This window comes from Pelodiscus sinensis, chromosome 9, assembly GCF_052426305.1.
Source record: "Pelodiscus sinensis isolate ZL-2025 chromosome 9, ASM5242630v1, whole genome shotgun sequence".
NCBI classification, from domain to species: domain Eukaryota; kingdom Metazoa; phylum Chordata; order Testudines; family Trionychidae; genus Pelodiscus; species Pelodiscus sinensis.
The window spans coordinates 37,121,328-37,143,151 of NC_143060.1; the positions used below are offsets into that span (position 1 = coordinate 37,121,328).

The 21,824-nt window shown below is 43.6% G+C and overlaps 1 protein-coding gene across 4 annotated transcripts in view; it reads right to left on the reverse strand.

Annotated features, from left to right (window-relative positions):
• Window positions 1-21,824, reverse strand: part of BCAR3 (BCAR3 adaptor protein, NSP family member) — a 98,547-nt gene that overhangs the window by 21,413 nt on the left and 55,310 nt on the right. Inside the window, exon 1 of one of the 4 annotated variants that reach the window (XM_006114154.5) lies at window positions 12,539-13,061. The exons of the other annotated variants lie outside the window; for them this stretch is intronic. Within the exon in view, the coding sequence (XP_006114216.3) occupies window positions 12,539-12,622 (84 nt within the window). The 5' untranslated portion in view covers window positions 12,623-13,061. Of the gene's footprint in view, window positions 1-12,538; window positions 13,062-21,824 lie in introns of those variants that run through there. 4 annotated transcript variants of the gene reach the window in all.

Here is a 21,824-nt window from a genome sequence, read left to right on the forward strand (position 1 = left end):
CTAAACTATCAGGGCACATATGGACTGTACAATACAGTATTTATGCAGCATGTGAAATATCTGCCTTACTAAAGGCTTAAAACATTTAATTATAAGTAGAAGTGCAGACTCCTTGAACCCTGCATCTCCAGGCAATTCTCCTTAATCCTTCTTGAAGAGAGCAAAAATCTTGGTTCCCATTAAGACACCTCCCTACAAGTAAGGCCTTCTGGGGGATTTTCTCCCTTTCAAAAAGCACAGGATATTGCTATGTCCCTCTATTCCCAAATGACACACCACTTCCATCTGGGGCCTTAGTCTTTCCTTGGAATGTGACTTTGGTGATCCGTGAAGGGTGAGGGTCCCTTTCCCCAGAAACTCTAAAGATATTGTTTTCCAATTTTTCATAAGCTCTTCAAGGAGAGAGTTCTTTGGACATTCTAACTTCTTCCAAAGGGCCTGTTATTCAAACCCTACATTTAACGTTGCTGAAATGCCTACAAAAGCCTCCAGATATTTAACTATCAAATATTTTAATGGGATTCGGCTATTGGTGGCAGCCAACATAATACTACATTGATCCTGGAAAGAGACAGATAACGTTACCTCAAAAAAAAAAAAAAAAAAAAAGCCACAGCTAAAGTAACACAATTTTGGGCACCTGATGAAGTAGGTTACCATGCAACAGTAACCACAGAACTTCCTCCTCATGGCCATAATAAACTTTTATGTTTAAGTAACTGGGATGGGATCCAAGGCTCCTAGCTTCCTTTCACAGGACACTTTGATTAAATGGTACAATTAAAATGACTGGAGAACACTGCTGTTCATCCACCGATCACAGTTTTTCTATGAATACTGTGCTTTCTAGAGTTTCCACCATTTCATTCAGCATATAAGGGAGAGCAGATTACTTATTTTTGCACTCCCATCAACAAACCTCTGTGCAGTCTGAAACAGACCAAGTTACAAGTTTGTGAGAGAAAATGGAAAAATGTCAGGAGAGGAGGGCATTTTGCCACCCATATCGTTTACAGCACATTCATCCTAAGATTAATTTTCTTCCGATCTCTTCCTTTCCAAGGAAAAACTGTGTCTTTTTAGAGAATAAATAGTTGAAGGTCTGCAGTTAATACTGTTGAGTTGAAGGAGACACTATCTATAGTAGCACTTTAAACCCCCATGCAATTTTGTTGTCATCCATGTTACCATGCTGTTGAAACAGGTAAACCTTGTTAACAGGGCTACTCAGGTTGTGCCACAAGGGGATTTTTCCTGCAACCAGGATGCCACTCTGCTTAGGGATGGGGCAGGGAGTTGGGGTTTGTGTGTGTACCTTATACATGGAGAGGCCTCCTCTGCAGGAGCTCCAGGTACAGCAGCATGCAGTGATGGGAAGGAACATAAAGGCCACAGCATGGGTGCAGAAAGAACCATGCAAGGGGCTGCACCAATGACTCTGGCCATTGACGTAGAGGAGCCTCCACTAATCAGCTCCCTCTTGCTTTGCAGCCTGTGAGGGGAGAGGATTTGTAATCTCCCCATCCACCTTAACTCATAACTTGGTTTGATGCCTGCTCAGCTAATTGGGCCAAACACTCGGTGTAAGAGTCCTCCCACATGCACTGCATAACTTAGAAAAATGGGGGCATAGCTATAAATAATAGGCCAAGTCATCCCAGCATTGCAGCAGCAGTTCTTCATAGGGGTTGGGTGGGTTGAGCCTTCCTTCCTGTGACTGTGAAGCACTAACCAAGCTGCTTTTTCAGCTGCTACTTCAACTCTCCACAGCTGTTTCACTCTCCCATGTGGGGCACATGAGTGTGTATTCAAAAGCACACTACACACTGGCAGAGCCACTGGACTTAGCTCCAGCTCTCATCACAGAGCGGCATAGAGCAGGGTTTGCACCAGTGATCTTTAAATACAAGGGAAGACAGAAAAGACTTAAAATATTAATCTACAGTAAATGGGCTAAAGCTAAATGAGATACATTTATAGCATTTGTAGGGACTAAACAGACGTCCTGTTGCATTTGTACAACAATATCATGCCAATTATTCCCCTGAAGTTACTTGGGAAAGTTAGTGTACAAATCTAGGATGGGATTTTTGAAAGCACTTAAGGGAGTTAACTGCCCAATTCCCATTGAAAGCAGATCGATGTTGGGCACTTAAATTGCCATAGGCACTTTTCAAAATTCTAACTCAAATCAAAAAACAATTCAATGCACAAATGTAATTCTAAGCATCTTGTATATATATCTCCTGTATAAGACGGAACTCATTTATCAGACAATATTTCTGTAGTGTACTTGATACAGGAAATAAATTGAGCATTTTCTCTAGTGGGTAACTGGATTATTCATTAGCTTTAAAATGAAAGCAATAAGACAGTGTGTTCGAGTTATTTCTAGCATCCTCATAAGAAAAAACATCTTAAGGAATCCAGCTTAACCTTTTAAATGCTCTACAGACTGGAACCTGGAATAGATGGTAAACTCTTCAGGGAAAGGAAGGAGTCTTCCTATATTTCTGTGCAGCACCTACCACAATTGGGGCATCTTATAGACAGTACTATCACTAGTCCAAATTTGTTTACAGAATTATGGTGGTTCCATTTATGGAGCAGTAGCAAATAACTCATGTACTGGGCTCGTTTTTCTGAAATTTTTTTTTTAAATCAAGCAGTGTGTGTCTTCATTTTGTGTCTTGGACAGAGACAAGCACTTTGCCAGAGGATGGCTAGGTGGCCAGTTTTTGACCAGAATGTCAGATTGAAAAGGGCCCTTGGAGGTTCTGGTCATTGCCATTAAAAGTCCAGTCCTCAGCACACCGAGGCTAAAGCAGGCCTTGTGCCTGCTGTGGCTCCACATGGCTCCTGGAAGCAATGGCATGTCCCCCCCCTCCAGCTCTTATGTATAGTAGCAACCAGGGGGCTCTGCATGCTGTCCACACTCCAAGCGCTGGCTTGCAGCTCTCATTTGGCGAGTGGGAGCTGCGGGGTGGACAGGGTGGTGAGCAGTCTCCTGACCACATAGGAGTCAGAAGGGGTACATGCTACTGCTTCCAGGAGCTGCTTGAGGTAAGCGCTGCCCAGGGCCTTCAGCCCTGACCCCTTCCCATGCCTCAAGCCCCCTACCCCAGTCCTGATCCCTCTCCTGCCCCTCAATCCCCTCAATCCTAGCCTGGAGCCCCCTGCTGTGCCTCAAACCCCTCATTCCAAACCCCAACCCAGAGCCCACATCTCCCAGACCCCAGTCATCTACTCCAGCTTAGGACTCCCTCCCCCACACTGAACCCCCTATTTCTGGGCCCCACTCTGGAACCTGCACCCCTAGCCCAAAGCCCCTTGGATACCCCAACCCCTGCCTCACCCCAGAGCCCTCTCCTATACTCCTGAAGTGTGCCCATTGCTCTGGGGCAACTTTGAGCAGGTCTACACTAGGGATGTGACTAGTCAATTAGCCAATAAACAAATGCTTATCGGGTAGTCGAGTAGTGACTCTCCTAGTTGCTCCTCCTCATTGATGCCTCTATCAGAGAGAGGCAGCAAAGGGGAGGAGCAGGATCCACTACTGGGGGATCCGTCTTAAAAGCCATTTAAAAGGCAGAGGTGCAGTGGGGCTAGAGAGTGCCCCACCCCTTATCGACTAATTGAGTAGTAAATGTAAATTCCATCAACTACTCAATTAGTTGATTAATCAAAATTTCACATCCCTAGTCTGCACTACAGCCTATGTTCAGGCCCACCAACAGTGTGGGGGGTGAGGGAGGAGCACAGTGACTAGAGTCCTGGACCCTTTAAATCACCACTAGAGCCCTGGGCGATGCACTCCAGACAGCACTGGCCAGGCAGGGCTGAGGGCCTGCTGCCCTAGCCCCACTCCTTCCCCCTGTGGCTCCAACCCTTCCAGGAGCTCCTCCCGCATCTTGCCTAGGAGCCGGGTGAGTCTGTCAGCTCCCCTGCTTGTGTGAATATAACTTGTGTCACACAGGGGTGTGAAAAAGCCCACCTACCAAGCGACACAAGTTTTGTGCTGTGCCACAGACATAGCTTTTGCTTCTCAATGTGGGGAGTAATTATGCCAACAGGAGAGTATTCTCCTATGGGCCTAGCACATCTCACCAGACTCCCAGCAGCTCGTCAATACCGTGCTCTAATGTAGACTTTCACTTTTGCTTGCAATCTAAACTCATAATTATTGTTTATCCTGTAGACTAACAGGGGCAGATTCTACTCTTCTTTACTCCAATTTTAATCTGGAGTAATTCCACTAAAGTCAATGGAGCCACATCAGTTTAACAACAGAATAAGTGGGAGGAGAGTCGGGCCCACATTCTTACATGCATCCCCAAAGCTAAGTAATTGCTGCTTTGAAGACTTATTTCAATTCTGATGTGAAGCAATCATCCAAATCTGATTTCTATGGGCACATCTACACGGCAGGGGAAAAGGCGAATTAAGCTACGCAACTTCAGGTACGTTAATTGTGTAGCTGAAGTTGAAATAGCATATTTCGGCTTTTGATGCTGTCTATACAGCAGGAAGACGAAGGAAGAACACTCTTCCTTCGACTTCCCTTACTCCTTGTAAAATGAGGGTTACCGTGAGTTGGAGTAAGAATTCCTCCAGCTCAACATTATGTTGAAATAAAGGCTTGCAGTGTAGACTTGCACTATGTCATTTCGGAATAATGTCAGTTATTCCAAAATAACACTGCTCTGTAGATGTACCCTGTCCAAGTCTGAGAGGCAGGTACTATATAATCAAAGGATGGGCAGAACAAATTGAATAATCTTAATTAGCACTAACTATGGGAAGTAAGTAATGATAATAACAATAAAACATAGCCCAAAGTGGCTGGAATTATGAAGACAGAAATGTTCTCTGTTAGATATATGTTGAAACTGTACAAGACCTTTATTGCACAAAATCTCCAGATTCATTTTTGGTTGCTTGGGGGATTCACTGTCCTCTCTCCATATATCCCCTGGCAAAGTATTATTTACTCAAAGCACATCTAAGGACTGTTACAGTTGTTTCTGTAGGTCTCATTTTTCCTGATAAAAGGTAACCCGAAACCCTGACGAGCTTTTCATCAGCTCATTCGCTAATGTCTTCTGCTCATGCAGCTTCCCTTATATCCTTCATCCTCACGATAGTATTTCAATTATTTCCTGCTCTTATGGGCACATCTTAGCTAACAGACATTTAAATTAGCCCCAAGAGGCAGCTTTGGTATTTTCTGATCCTTCTTATTTTGAAAGGAAACGTTCAGCTTTTGAGAAGGCTCCAAAGCAGAGCACTGTATTAGGATTAGGGATCAGTGAATCAATTAGAAAAAAGGGGATGCCATCTGGACCAACCCCACAACATGCCCAAGGGTCTAATAAATTCAGCTATTGATCCCTCAAACTCATCTTTTCCCAACCACTGCAGGCCTCCTGCCTTTGGTTAAATCCATCCTGAAGTCTTTGTTGGCCTAGTTGTGATCTTCAGCTCTCACACTTTCTGGCACTTCCTTAGAACAGATGAGGAAAGGAGGGAGATAAGTTCTGGCTTCAGATATGAGGAAAACTCAGAAGTCGCAGGATTTGAACAGAGCAGCTGTCCAGAGTGCTAGACCAAAGACTCCCAAAGAAATAGCAGCGCAGGAGAGGGAGACGTTGGGGATTTGGGAGATGAGGAAAGCAATACAAGAGAGGCTATCAGGTGAAACAGAGGAGAAGTACTCAGGAAAAAAAAGGGAAAACTCAAAGTATCCAAAAGGTTCCAAACTGAAGTGAGTGGTGCTCATTTGAATCCAACCCCAGTGTTCTGAGACTACTTCTCTCTCATAATTATAGGAGATTTGGTGTATATAAGATAACAAGAGAAACTCAATATTTACTGTATTTAATTCTCCCTTTGAGATGTGTCAACTTGATTCACTTTACATTTGAGATGGCCAATATGTAGATGTGAAACCGAGCTAAGTGAACACTAGAGCTATGTCTACATTGGCATGATCTTGCGCAAATACTCTTTAACACAAGAGTTCTTGCGTTAAAGTATTTGTGCAAGAGAGCGTCTACACTGGCATGTGCCTTTGCGTAAGAGATATGCTTTTGCGCAAAAGCATCCGTGCCACTGTAGACGCTCTCTTGCGCAAGAAAGCTCCTATGGCCATTTTAGTCACCGGGCTTTCTTGCGCAAGAAACTCATGTTGCCTGTGTACACTGGCCTCTTGCGCAAGAATACTTGCGCAAGAGAGCTTATTTCTGAGCAGGAGCATCATAGTTCTTGCGCAAGAAGCACTGATCTCACACATTAGAATGTCAGTGTTCTTGAGCAAGAACTCCTCACCAGTATAGACAGGCAGCATGTTTTTGCGCAAAAGCAGCCGCTTTGGTGCAAGATCGCACCAATGTAGACACAGCCTAGAATTATCCAGAGACCTAAAGTAGGCCAGATAGAGTAGAATGACCTTGTATGGCGAACCTAAACGGGCACAGGCTGAAGAATCTTGTGACTCTGGTATCAGCTGGGAACTTTTGGAGGACAACTGGTGATGGACATTAGTAATCAGGCAAACTTCAGTTATCTCCCTGGCTTTCTTGAAATGCAAGTCAGTTACACAATCGGAGTATCCTACCTGCAACACAAGGCAAGGTGTGAGGGGCCCTTTTGACATTTACAGTTGTAAGCAGGGGTTGAATTACTGTTTGCTTATCAGCCAGCTAAAAGGAGAGAGATGCCCTGGGGTGAGTATGCTCACTCCAATTGTTTAGCACTGCAAGATAATTAACTGTTAACTGTTGATATGTAAATAAAACTCATGCCAGGAGGGGGAAGGAATCCCAGGCATGGTTATGTAAATCCAATTCAGCCAGAGCTGATGGAAGATCAGTGTTGGAATGGAATGTAGTGTATTGTAACTAATTTGGGGCTGTTGTGGGGGTCACAAATCATGCTACCCCTAAGTGTGGGAACTGTAAAATATGACACCAGTGCTTGCAGGAGAGACACCATCATTGTAAGAGGTCTCAGAGGAACAAGCCTCCTCCCTTCCAGAGTTGAGCGAATTGAGTTGGGGGGAAAGGATTAAAGGGCTAGAGTCAGACTGCTTCATGCCTGCTAGATGTGAGCTGTAAGACTGGCTCAACCTGCCTCTTTCCCCCTTGTTTTAAGGATAGACCTAAAGCAGACTCCATGAAGAGTCTTTTTGCTAGTCCAGTGAAAGCTGGAATCTTTTGCCAGCCTAGGTAGTGGCTAAAGAGTTGAAATCACTAAGAGCTGAAGTCACTGGTTTGGCCTGGAGCCAGACCCATTGTAGCCAACAGTGCGGCTGGCGGGATCGGCAAGCAGCGGGTAGGAGCGGCGGCAGGTGGCCAGCGGAGTGGCTGGCGGGAATGACCGGCGGGCACCCGGTAGGAGCGGCGGCAGGGGGCCAGCAGAGCAGCTGGTGGGAATGACCGGCAGGCAGCAGGAGCAGCACACAGGCGGCATCACATCAAGCTCTATGAAGGAAGTCATCAGGGTGATGTGTCTGGGTCTACACTGACTGGACAGAGCTGTAAGTGGGATGTTTGAAGTGGGGTACGGGGAAAGTTTGGATAAGTGAATGGAACCCTTACCTTGTTGGACTAGTGACCCTGAGAGACCAAGGACATTGCTCAATCCATTTGAGCTGGGACAGTTACTCGTGGGGAGTTATGAACTCTGTTCATGGTATTTTTGCAAGTTAATGCTATGTTACTTCTCTCTCTTTCATTAAAAGTTTCTTTTCTACACTCAGACTCTGTGCTTGCGAGTGAGGAAGCATTGCCTCTCAGAGGCACCCAGGGGTGTGTGAATTTCCTAGGCTACTGGGTGAGGGCTCGAGCTGGTTCTGTGTGAGATGGACCCCTGGATACTGAACCCGGCCCTGGTTGCTGCCAGTCCTATCCGGCAGAGGCGTTACATAGAGAAGTTCCTGAATGGAAAAGCAATATGAACATTGCTCTGGTTTATGCAGAACAGGCATACAATACACAGGGTTCAGTCCAGTGCTCACTGAAGTTAACCGAAAGAATCTCATTGGCTCCAGTGGGCTTTGGGTTAGGCCTACATTGTACTATCCTAACTGCAGTAAGCAAATAATAACCCAACTGTAAATATAACACAATCCTTAACTGCTGGAATGAAAGGATTCACAGCCCAGGCCCTAGGGTACACGGGTCATCTTTGAGTAATGGAGTCTAAAGTTTTGAGTACTTCTGTCACAATCCCGAAGTTCCTATTCAGCTATGGAATGGTACTTTCTCAGGCAAAATTCCCCTTGATGGCAATGGGGATTTTTGCCTGAGCAAAGCTTAAGGACTTCAAGATTTGGCTCAATGTGCTTAGGCAAATGTACCCGAGAAATGTTTGTCTAATCGATTACTAAGAAGCCAAATGTGGAAGTATGTGCTCAAACACTTCAGGAGATGGGAATATGCCGAAGCAAGTACAGAGTTAAAAATAAAGCACAGTGTTTAGGATTTAGCGCGAAGAAGGAAAATTGTGGTGAGGTAGTTCTCAAACATACAAAAGAGCATCCTTTGCCTCTTTTCAGTTTCTGGTAAGGAAATAATGCCTATTTTAGCAACACAGTCTGTGAAACATTTTCACTACATCCATTATAGTCATGCTGAGAAAAAGGACTGGAGTAGCATAGATATCAGTTACACGTGTGTTAGAGGGCACGTGGGAGTGGAAACCTTATAAATTATGTAAAAGTAGCATGAGGACTGAGAACATGAGAGGAAGCTTTCTCCTTGAAAAATCTTTGGATACACAGGCAGCTCAAGAAGAAAAGATGACTTTCTCAGACGCGATTTTTTTTTTTATCAAGGGTGCAAAATAAGGGTTCAAAACAAATCTCACTGCAAATCCAGAAGCAAGCCAAAGGGGAACCAAGTTTCAGAGAGTTATGTGAAATTTCTCAGTATCTTGGAAAGTCATTCCTTCCCAGCCTAGCCTCTCCAACAACAACAAATGTTATGCCAAAAACATAGATCCACAAGCTGAGCCATGGTGACTTGTTAGTTCATGATACCGGACTGAATATCCTTCAGATGACTGCTGAAACTGGATATACAAAGCCCAAGGATGCCAGTGAATCAAATTTAGATTGTCACATAGTGAAGAAATATTAAAAATCACCATCTATAAAAAGCCATTGCAAATGCCATCTTTCTTTTGGATGAACTTGCAAGAGTGGCTTATACAAAGCTGCCTGCTTAGGGCCTTCATAACAGTAGGACATTACTGGGTGATGTGGTAACTGTACGTACTGGAAGTTTCAAAATGTGGCAGCTATGAGCACTGAATGGCTTTCCCCTTTTGAACAGCATCAGATGAGTGTGAATAATCAACTGCATAATTATAAAGTTAGGAACAAAAATACTTGAACAGGTTCGCCCCTTCCAATCATAAAGAACATAACTGAATTAAAGTTGCCACATATTCAGAGGCTAAGATGGCTGTTTACCATCTTTACTATGGCTGTATCTGAATTTCCAGTTTCTGAATTTATTAAAAAAGAAACATTTTCCCTGGTTTGAAGTCACATAATAAATGTGCACAGTTTAGGGAAAGTATTGGTGCCTCTGCTCATTTCTACAGACAATTGCCAACTAGACTGCAGTTTTTTGTAATTTGCAGTGAACACCTAAGCTTACTTACTACTAGTAAGCTGAACAGGGATGTACTTACTAAAACACAAACAACACACTACCAGCATCATGGTATAGCATTATGAGGATACCCTGGGCCAGCTCTGCTTCTGAACTAACCATGATATTGAACTTTAAATTCCAGTAACTAAAATACCACTTTAGCTGGCTCTGATTTGCACAAAGGCAGGTATACTGGATTGTAAATGCTCAGACCCTGTATATTTTATTACAGCGTGTGTGGGATACATATCAGTGCCCATGTGCGTGCTAGACCAGATTCTGCTCTCATACAGCTCAGGTCAGTGCAGTTACTGTGGATTTACCTCAGTGTAACAAAGCAGGACTTGGTTCTACATGTCAATCCATCCCTGGTATAACTCTACTGATGTCAGTGGATTTATTCAGGATGAACATTTCCCTGGTAACGGCACACAGCTGCTCCCTATCTAAATATATTTCCACTGAAGTCAGTAGGTTTACACTGGTGAGAGAGAACAACTAGCCTGGAGCTCTCATCAGTGCTGGTCCAAAGTGCATTGGTGTGTTAGAGAGACATTCACCTCCTCTACCTTGGATCCCATGTTCGCTTGTCCCCAACCCACATTCGCTTGTCCCCAACCCACATTCATGTCTGTTTTCTCCTCAGCAAGGGTGACCCATTTTCAAACTGTAGGCCCATCTTAAAATAGCAGTTCATTAGATTTAATTAAAGATAAATCAGCAATGCCTGCTGGAACACATGTATTGAAATCTATTTAAATGCTGGAAATCTCTTTAAATAGAACCTTATTTTTGAAAGAGACCAGCTGTAATTTGTTTCTGCATAAAAGGCTTTATTCTTTTCCCATACAGCAAACACTAATAATGTTTTAGTTTCTCCAGAGACTATATGGATTAGAGCAAATGGAAAGTTACCATGACAACACCAGTCTTATTTTAGATGATAGAAATTCATGCCAAGTTAAACAAAGGACATGGACAAGAATGATTAATTTAATTTTGTTCTGATAGCCAGCAATAAACCCCAACTTCATTAAACTTGCAGAACAACAGAATTATAGTGAGAAGCTTTAAAATCCCAATCAAAATTAAAAGCAATAAAGCTAATGGGACAGAGACTCCTCTCACTGACACCAGTGACTACTTCAATGGAATTGCATCAGTGGGAAGGGAAAAGAGAATCTACAGTAGGGTCACGTTTTCAAAAGCGCAAAAGTGAACTAGGAGCCCAAATCTGACTGACTGTCAGGAAGACAATCTCTAAACCCTTAGGAGCATAAGTCTCACAGAAAGTCACTTTTGAAAATGGAAGTAGGCTCAGTAGTCACTTTGCCACTTCTGAAAATGTGATGCCTCATATTTTGATGAAAAAGGAGATGAAATATTTCTGGATGGTATAGAATTTTGCCCTGGTGACCATACTTAGTGACTGAAAGGTGGAAAAAAATAGCCCTTAATCACCAATGTACAAAACAAGCCTGCACTCTACTGAATGCAATTAGCTTTGGCTCACCTACGATTCCCTTGCTCTGTCAGGAGCATTAATGGGCTTGGGAGAACTGCACAGCCTGCTTTCCTCAGCTAGGTAGCTGCTTGTTGCAGTGCTGGACATTTCATGGCATTGAAACAAAGGGAGACCCCAATCATGTAGCTACATACCCAACTTGTGCAACAATCTGTAGCTCACATTTTTGTTTTCAAACATAAATCAGGGACTAAGGCTGGGGTTTAGGATTCATTTCAACACAAACTAGTCTGTAACAATTACAAGGAGCCATTCCTTAAAATAATCTTAATGACTGCTTTAATTACACTATACAGTGGCTGCATTATGTCCAGGTACCAAAGGCATCTCCATCAGTGAGGATGCTGTCCAATTCTAATCACAATGACAATACCTTTCAATGCCTATAGATGATCATCTCTGAAGGATTCAGCACACCTTCTTCACACACACAAGCTGCCATGTGGCCTTGTCCATCTACAAACTAATCACATGAGAGCAGCACAAATGGGGAACCTGCTTATGTGGTTTGGCCACTGTGGTTTTTATTAGAGAGGGGGCTGAACAGTAAAACTCATCCAAACCCCTGAGCTTCAGGGAGACTTCAGTCACAATTGATTGTGGCTCATATGGAATGCATCCCACTCAGTGCCTGTAAAGCACTTGGCATATTTAGGATATTATATAATCTCATATTTTAAAAATACTATAAAATCGATATTGCCTGTAGGGTTTTTTTTTTAAACTATAATAAGAAAAACCAATGACCTTGACAAGTGTATGAGATGATGTCACTGAAAAGGACCATCCATTCTTTATAGCATTTTGGCTCTTTTGGACCCATATCAAGGCTTAACTACAGTATTTCTGAACCTGAATACAAAGCAAAGACTCTGACCACAGTGGCCTAATTTTCAAATTTAGGTACTGAAATGTCTGCATCTAAATCTATTTAGGCATTTAAATCAAAGTGGCCTGATTTACAAGGTACTGAGAACTCGAAGCCATAGGTCCTGAACTAAGGACACTGAAGTGGTTTTTGTCTGGCTTAATAGCTCTTAGCACCCCTGTTATACAAATTGTTCCAGCCTCCCTGCTTCAAGTTACTGTTTAATTCCATGACAGCTGCTGATGCAGTGTCTCGAACTGGGGGCACTTTGATTTGGGTACCTAAATATGAATTTGTGCATCTAACTTTCAGGCAGCTAAGTCTGAACAGTTTTAAGCCTCTCCTTTAGCCAACAGTACACTATCACAAGGAACTTCCATTATAGGACCATCATACACTGCATCTATATGTAATTTTAAAACAAGCACTGTTGAATATCCACTAGTACACAGTATAGTTGCTGTTATTGCGAAGGCCACCTACCTTAACTCCAATAATGGATTTACGGTGATAAAAGCAGCAAAGAGCTGCTATTAGAGTTTGAAAAACATTACAATCCTTAGGCATTTTCAATCTCTGTCCTGTAGACCCTTTGGATTAAAAGAAAATTGTCACCTCCAGCAACATTCAGGAGTTATTCCTGAGCTCTTTTGCATTGCCCTCAGTCGGCCAGGGCTCATACAGTCCCCTCTTACTCTCACATCAGTCTAGGACTGTCTCCTTAGCTAATGCTGATACTATCAGTTCAGTGGCTTCTGGCATGCTAGCTTCCACTCTGCCATGTAGAGAGAGTGCCAGAATCCTCATGTGATCTATCGCACTCACCAATGAAATTCTAGCCCTCTGAGAAAGTGCTTCTATTTGGGTATCCCCTTAGATCAGAGTTGCAGAGTACAAATTATTAAGCCACTCGCTCAAGGCAGACTCTTCTTCTCATCAATATACAATACCTGAGTCATTCACTGCACTCCTAAAGATTTGATTGCTCACTCCAGCTGTCTCTCTTCAGTCACAGAGTATCTACATGTTACAGAAATAATTCAGTACACACAAATGATAAGGAGAGAGAGGGAGAATGGTTGCCTAGGGCTTGCATGACTCTGTTACTCTTCATAATCAAATAAAATGTTATATCCTTACAGTGTAGATAACCAAGGGAAATGTCAAATCTGTTCATTTTTAATTAGGAAGCTTTTAGCAGCCAGTCATAGGAAAACAATCGGGAGAAGCCAATTACATCAGCACAGTCATTATTAGCGTCATAGCTAATGCAACCTTTTGGAGTTTAATTAAGACCATCAGTAAACAGCCAGTGCCTGGTGCAGGTCCCACATAATTGGGCAAGCTGTTTGAAAGGAGAACATACAATGCAAGCTTGAAAACTCTTCAGTGTGAACATAAAATTAAACTTAGTCCACACAGAAAAGGAAGTAGTCATATTTACATATATGCTGCTCTTCTCTTGGAGAGCACAGTTCCATAGTGAGCCGGACAAGACTGTGGCTGCTAAAGCATTCACTTTCATCTATTTCTTTGAATATCTTTTTGTAGGGGGGGGGGGGGAAGCATTGCAGATTGGCTCTCTCAAAACCACTTATTTTGTATCCTTTAGTCATATCTCCTCCTAGGCTATGTCTACGCTGAAGGCTTTTTGCGCAAGAACATTTGTTCTTGCGCAAAAACTTGCAGAACTTCTTTAATATCATCAATTCACAGACACTTACCTTCCTTCCTTCGCCCCCCCCCCCCCCCGCATCCCTTTCCTGTTCTGAAATGTGATTTGTCCTTTTCATATGTGTTCACTTTTTTTTAATTGTATCCTTTGGTATATATGGTTGTGACTATTTTCTTCCACTATTTGATCTGAGGAAGTGGGTCTGGCCCACGAAGGCTCATCATCTAATAAACCATCTTGTTAGTCTTTAAAGTGCTACATTGTCCTGCATTTTGCTTCAGCTACCCCAGACTAACACGGCTACATTTCTATTACTATACTGCACACGCATTCTTGAGCATGTAAATTTACAGTAAAGCGTCGGAAAACAAGGCTTCTTGAGCAAGAGTTATTCCTCTCCCCATGAGAAATAATCCCTCTTGTGCAAGAGCTCTTCCACAAGAAGGCAGTGTAGACAGGCAACAGGGGTTTCTTGAGCAAGAAAGCCCTATGGCTAAAATGGCCATCAGAGCTTTCTTGTACACCACCATGGATGCTCTTGTGCAAAAGCACATCTCTTCCACAAAAGCGCATGGCAATGTGGACGCACTCTTGTAGAAGACCTTTTGCACAAGAACTCTTGCGCAAAACAGTTCTTGCACAAGAAGCCTGCAGTGTAGCCATAGCCCTACTCTTTTCCTCTCCCATGGATTAGTTCTAGATTATGCTCATAATAATAATTAAAAAAGGAGCAATTAAAACTTTCCTCAGAAATATATTGTCATAAATGGATTGGTCTGTATGTGTATCACTGCCCTCTATTACATAGAAGCAAAACTGATCAACAATATGTCTTAGTTCCTAGCTGTACAGAGACTAAACAGAGACTCTTCTTTAATTCAAGCATTAGGGACCTGTGTTTTTGTAGGAAGAAGACTGGATTTCTTTACAACTTTATGACTGACAGTGAGAGTGGCTATGATATGCAGCATAGTTAGGGTTGCCAGATGTCTGGTTTTGAACCGGACAGTCTGGTATTTCAGCTTTCTGTCCAGGAAACAAATTGAGAAAATACCGGACATACAAATGTCCAGTATTTTCTAATTAAGTTTTAATTATTATCATGAGTATGAGTACATAGTTGCGTACTGCCTGGCTGGTAGACATGCTCACACTGTGTGAGCGTGTCTACCAGCCAGGTAGTATGCAACTACACAGTAGAGAGAAGGGGGGCGGGGCAGGATGGAATCCCCAGAGCCAGACTCGTCCATGCGCCCCGCTGGGACCGTGCGTGGGACGGGCAGCGCCCTGGGATCTGCGTGTGCCCAGGCCAGCCCAGCTCTCCCCCTACTGCTCTCCCCCCGTCAGCCCATTTCCTCCCTGGCCAGCCCTACTCCCCCCTACCCCTTCCCAGCCAGCCCTGCTTCCCACCAGCCAGTTCTCCACCTCCTCCCCCCCCATCTCCCCTGGCCAGCCCCACTTCCCGTGACCTCCTCCCGGCCAGCCCCGCTACCCTCCCGGTCGGTTCCCCCCCAATCTGAGATCCAGTGTGTCCAGTATTTATTTTAAACCATCTGGTAACCCTAAGCACAGCGAGAGCTGTGAGAGTCCATAACCATGGAATTAATAGTTATAATATTTTAAGAGGTTAAAATCTATTGTACCAGTGGAGAGGAAACATAAGGAAATGAAGGATGAATGAAGGTAATGGCTATAGACAAAAAGCTGGTTTTAATTTTAAAAAAAGAAAATAACCTAACGTCCACAACGTAAATAGCTTCTGGAACTCATTACCACAGGATACTATGGAGGCAAATAGTTTAGCAAGATTCAAAACAGGACTGGACATTTATATCTATGAGAATGACGTGCAGATATATAATTTTAGTCATTTAATTTTAGAGGTTTTTTTTCAGCCATAAAGTAGCTGCTGAAACAGATTCACTGCTGCTTGTCCCAGAGGCAATTCAGTGGGAGGTGGTTTCCATGCAAAGCTCCTTTCCATACCGTTTGACTCTCAAGATCAATTACAAACAAACATGCTAAAATTAAAAAAAAAAAAACCCACACACAAACAAACCCTGCTGTCCACTGTGCCTTCTAGCTCCTGACCAGAATGCAAGAGAGAGAGCTCTTCGTCTCTTGAGCAGAAACACTGGCTACTGGCCCATAAACTCAAAAAGTGGCAACATGGCCTTTAAAAAAACCAAAACATTGTGCCAAAACGTGGAAACTTGTGGATACAAAGCACAGGAGGGCTCACATCTCATAGTATTTTAAACTGAAATAAATTACAGAACACTGCAGTATATAGACCTGATCTTGCAACTGGCGCTCATGTGAGTATCTCCTTAGGAGTCAATAGCTCTGAGTTTTTCCAGATTTACACCACTGCAACAGAGTTAAGTTGGCCCAAGGTATGTGCATTTACTTGTGCAACAGGGGACTGACCCACAGCCCAGGGTAATCAGTGGAAAGGCTCTCAAAAGCCTCAGATGATGTTGGATCAGTTCATTGCTCTCCAAGAAATCCCTCGCCTCAGAGTTCTACAACCTATCACAAAGTTATTCTGTTAACAAAGACTCTGTAGTCTCTCCCAGTGAATGGAAGCCTGTTGCCTCCCACAACAGCACATCTGCTCCAAACATCCATGCAATATTGGAAATAGCATACCATGGAGACGTTAAAGTTCAAGGCCCTGCTCTTCTACATGAAGTGGTATGTATTGGTATGCCCCCCCAATGAACTCAAGGGTGCTCATCTGCATGTCTCAGTGTGCTACCGAGCCCAAAAGCTGCAATTACCTATCTTGGGAATTCAGAGGCTGCAATTTCAAACCATCTAATTCTTTGAAGATTGGCACTCTCTGTTCCAGGCTTTATTTTAATGGGTGATTATTGACCTCTAGAAACCACATATTTGAAATGCAGACAAATAACCCTGTACATTACACTCACTGGGTTTCCTTGGGTCTGGTGCATGAGACGGCCAAGTCAGTGCAAACTAACAGGTTTGCTTTCATCATCCTCTTCCTCCTTTTATTAAAGACTCTGTGGAATCTTACCACCACATGATCTCAGCCAGGAAGGGGATTAGGCTATCAGTGCAGAAGAGCTGCCCAAATAATTTTCATTTTACACACAGAGAGTGGACATCTAGTTATGGCACATGCAAAATTCTGCTAATTCAGAAGCACCAATTTTAGCAGTGACAGGAGAGTTGTGGATGGGAGGCTAAAAGGTTTCTAACAAACAAACAAAGCACAATACTTTCCCCTTCCCTGGTATACTTCATCCAAAAAAGACCAGGCATGTTACAGATATTAAATTTAACCTTACAGTACCACTCTGAGACAAGTATTATGGGAACAGATAGGTTAGTCGGGGCCAGAAATACAAACAAGTCCCAACTAGGGTTGCCAAATGGTTTCAACAAAAACACTGGACACACTTGACATTACATTACAATCTACATTACATCTTATTTAGAAAATACTGGACATTTATATTTTCTCATTTATCTTTTCTCAATTTGTTTCCCAAGCAGAAAGCTCAAATACTGGACTGTCTGGTTCAAAAACGCACACCTGGCAACCCTACTCCCAGCCAGAAACCTAAATAAAGACCATATTTCAAAAGATCCGCACCTAGAACTTTTCATTGTGACACTTATGTCCAGACTTTCCAAAAACATTCAGAACCCAACATGGGCAACTTTGCTGAAAACCTGCTTCAGTGTTCTGATGCCTAAATGGAAGCTCAGGCTTTTGAGTAATCTGTCCCAGATAATGGATGCTGAGCTCCTTTGAATACCGGAGTGGCCCCTGTGGCTACAGTGATTTGTTCAAATGAGACAGCATGAGCCAAGAGTCCCATTGTAGGCTTCCTGATTCCCACTACTTTGCTTTCTCCAGTAAACAGCAAAGTCTCCCTTTTTAGCTGACCTACAGCAGTTATGCCACATTAATGTGTATGATCAAGATTTTAATTTAGATTCTGACCCTCTCCTTTATGTCAGTAACGACAGCACAGTCTAGCACCGAGAAAACATGACCGGCTGTAAAGAAATTCAAATTATGTCATTTTTAGGACCAGTTCTAAAATCACCGTCTGGGATACTGAGATATATTCCATACAAAAAAAGCACAGTGTTATCAATCTGAGTGGACATGGGGCTTTTAAATACATGGGAATGGGTGGATAATAATTCTGGTCTCATCCTCACAGGATAAGCAGGGCTGGCAAAGACAGGGACTCATGCAAGCCTTCTAAGAAACTCTGGCTCTCTCAAAACTGAACCCTGTAGCTCCTCTCACATCAACCCAACACATGTTTGGAATGTCTGTAGGATGAAGAGAGAAACAGCACTGGGAAAGATCCAGCCATTGTCTTGGAGGTTGGCTCTTTTCATGATCAGGTCTAATTTAGTGTACACCATTCTGTGACCATGGAAAAGAGGCATTTCAGGCTACCTATGGTAAACAGCTATTCAGTTAGTTGCTAAAAAGCCAAATAAGTTTTATAATGATGATTCCTTAAGAGGAGGGAGTGAAGGCTTAAGACAGCAGAGCACGTCCAGATGTCCAACTGTAAACACGGATGATTACTGACCCTGCTCTGTGTATAGGTATTCCCCATGCCCACAGCCATTTTATACATCCATGCATGTCTTAAATGACAAATTCATAGTTCTGTAAACTTCCCTTTGCATGTCTACATGGGGACATTTACTGGCATAATTACTGCGATATAATCGTATGGGTTGGTCCTGCCATGAAGGCAGGGGACTGGACTCAATGACCTCTCAAGGTCCCTTCCAGTTCTATGAGATAGGTATATCTTCATATCATTATATTACGGATACTTACTCTGGAATAAAAATGTCTTTTTCCAGTTTAGCTTAAGCAACTCTGAAAATTTCTTCATGTAGACAAGCCATTAGAGAATCTTGCCATTCACTGATTTCCATGAGGCTCTGTGGAGTGAGTTACTGTTCAACATGACAGGAGGTACAGGTGGGACCTCCCAGGTCTGGCACCTTCTGGACCTGACTGGTCCAGGATGAGGGATTTTGCTGGACCAGGGGAGGTGATTTCTGCCCCTCCCTCCCCACCGCAGGCCCCACCCTCTGCCCTGCTATACATGGAGGTTCCCAGCTCCCTCGGGCAGCCCAAGGGGGTTGCATGCCAGGCTTCCCACTCCCCCTTTCTCCACCTGCAGCCCAGCTGAGCCATGCACTGGCTCCCACCCTCTCCCCAACCCACTGAGCTGTGCGTTGGGCTCCTGACCACCCTTTCCCCCTGGCAGCGTGGCAGCTTCCCATCTCCCAATCCCCAGGCAGCCCAGCTGGTCTGCACGCTGGGCTCCTACGGACTCCCCACCATGTTTGCGCCAAGCTGCTGGCTCCTACACCTCCCACAGCACACCAGCATTCTCTGATCTTGGAACTTGCATGGTCCAGCAGGACCACAGCTGTTGCCAGAACAGAGAGTCACGGTTTATAGAGGTGCAACTTGAAGCAGAACTGGACCCTTGACGAAGGGTATGTATCAGTGACTTGAATGGGATTTTGTTAGATTTAAGTCAGGGTAGAATTTGGTCTTCCACTCTCAGTCTCTTGTGGGTTTTCAAAAAAACAAAACCAAAAAACCAAAAAACAACAAACAAACAACCCCCCCTCCAAAAAACCCCCCTCAAACTTGAAAAATCACAATCAGAGATAGGAATAAAGACAGGAGAAGTCTATGAGATTTCCCATATGTGGTTTCCTTCCAAATCAGGACTCCTCCTTCTTCTTCCCTTCTTCCCTACAAAAAAAGTAGCGGGGTTGGCCCTATGAGGTGCCGCCAACAGATTGTTTGGTTCTGGGCCCAACCTCGACTTCAGTGGGTTTGCACAGATATAACTGGATGTGATCTGGCCCAATACGTTGTAATGTGGAAGTGCGTGCGTCTCTTTGAAAAGGCTTGTTATGAAGCAGCAAATATAACAAATTACATCCACAGTTGGAGATGAGCAGCATGGCACAGATCACAAATAATAACTGGCAGCTCATTCCTTCCTGTCTGTGACAGTCAAGTAAAGAATCTGTTCAGAAGTGACTACTCTCAGTGGGCGTATGCCAGAAATAATGATCCTGGCCCTCAAGAAAAATAATACTGTCCAATTTAATATGACAACTGCTGGCATCCTTTACAAAAACAGCAGTGTAACTGTCAGGAAATAAAGACTGCTTTATTTAGATAATGAATACTGCATTGTTAGACTGAATTAGTCCTGGCCAAGAAGCATGTAAAAATGGGATATTTGTATTTATCAAGGCTTAATGCCAGTTTTGGATTGCTCTTTTGTGTCTGAAAGAGAGCAAGAGAGAGAGCCTACACACATGCACCCCTCCACAAAAAGGGAAAGAAAGTCCATCTGCTTTCATTAATTTGAAAATAATGAGTGTAGGACATACCTGTAAGATGGGGGACTCTCTCCTGGGAAGCTGTCTCTCAAAAGATTTGGGGGTCATGGTGGATAATCAGCTGAATTTGAGCTCCCAGTGTAACGCTGTGGCCAAAAGAGCTAATGAGATCCTGGGATGCATTAACAGGGGAATGTTATGTAGATGTAGAGAGGTTATTTTACCTCTGTATTTGTCACTGGTGCACCCACTGTTGGAATGCTGTCTTTAGCAGAGGTGAAAGTAAGCTGGTGCGCAGCTCCACCAAGAGCTGGCTGAGCTCCGGCAAAAGCCAGCAGGGAGCTATTTAAAGAGCTGGCAGGGACCTGAGTTGCAATAGGACAGTACCCATAAGAAATTTTAAGTTATTTTCACTGCTGGTTCCAGTTCTGATGCCCACTATTCAAGGATGGCTGATGAATTGAAGAGGGTTCAGAGAAGAGCCACAAGAGGATTAAAGGGTTAGAACACATGCTTTATAGGGATAGACTAAAAGAACTCAATCTAGTTAGTCTAACAAAGGAAAGGGAGTAACTTATTTACAGTTGGTATGTATCTACACAAGGAACAAGTATTTAATGGGCTCATCAATCTAGCAGGAAAAGGTAAAATATTGAAGCTACAACGTTAAGTTTTCAAGCTGAGAGAAGGTGTACATTTCTACTGATAGTAATTAATCCATTGGAACAATTTACCAAGGTTCATGATGGATTCTCCATCTTGGACCATTTTAAAATCCAGACTGGAAGTTTTTCTAAAAGCTCTGCTCTAGACATTATGTGGGGGAAGTTCTGTGGCCCGTGTTATACAGGAGGTGAGACTAGATGATCACAATGGTCTCGTCTGACCCTAGACTCTATGGCAGTGATGGACAACCAAGAAGAACAAGTGGGTGGCATGAGTGGCCCTCCATCTCAGTGGGCCATATGACCAGTGGTGGGAAACCTGCAGCGAACTGGCATTCCACCTGCAGCCCACGCACCCTCTCACTGCTCTCCTCCCCAACACTCTTCTTGTGCACTGGGGGAGTGGAGCCCCGCACTTCCTACTCACTCCCTCCCTTCCAGCACTTTTGGAGCACCACAAATCCACTGCTCCCCTCCCACAGCCTAGTGTGCTAAATGAAGTCCACAGGTTGCCTACCACTGAGCTGTGGTCTGGTGTGACATGTTACTGAGACAGGCAGAACTGGAACCTGGCCTGATCTGTGGCCTCTTTGTGTTGTACCACTGGGGAAAAGAAACCAAAATAAATCTAGTGTTTCTGGTTATAGGAGAGTCATCACAGCGTGAGGGAATCTTTTGTTAGTGAATAAAAGATGTAGCAGCTCCTAGGCATTGCCACATACCATTGAGCTGTTTGCAGTCAGCATAACCTAGAGCTGCCTTTGGGTTGCTCTGATTTACACAAGGGCCAAAGTTGATGCTTAGATGATCTAGGAAAATAAAGGATAAAAAAAAAAGTGGTATAGAGCCATTCTTCCACCATCCCACCTGGCATACATCTTGACAGCAACCTCATGGTCTGGGTCTTTGAGTGCAGGAAAATAAATTTCCTGCGTCATATGCCTTCAACTTACACACACACACACAGGGTCTCTCTCTCTCTCTCTCTCTCTCTCTCTCACACACACTCACACACACTCACACTTTTACAGTCCCTTTACAT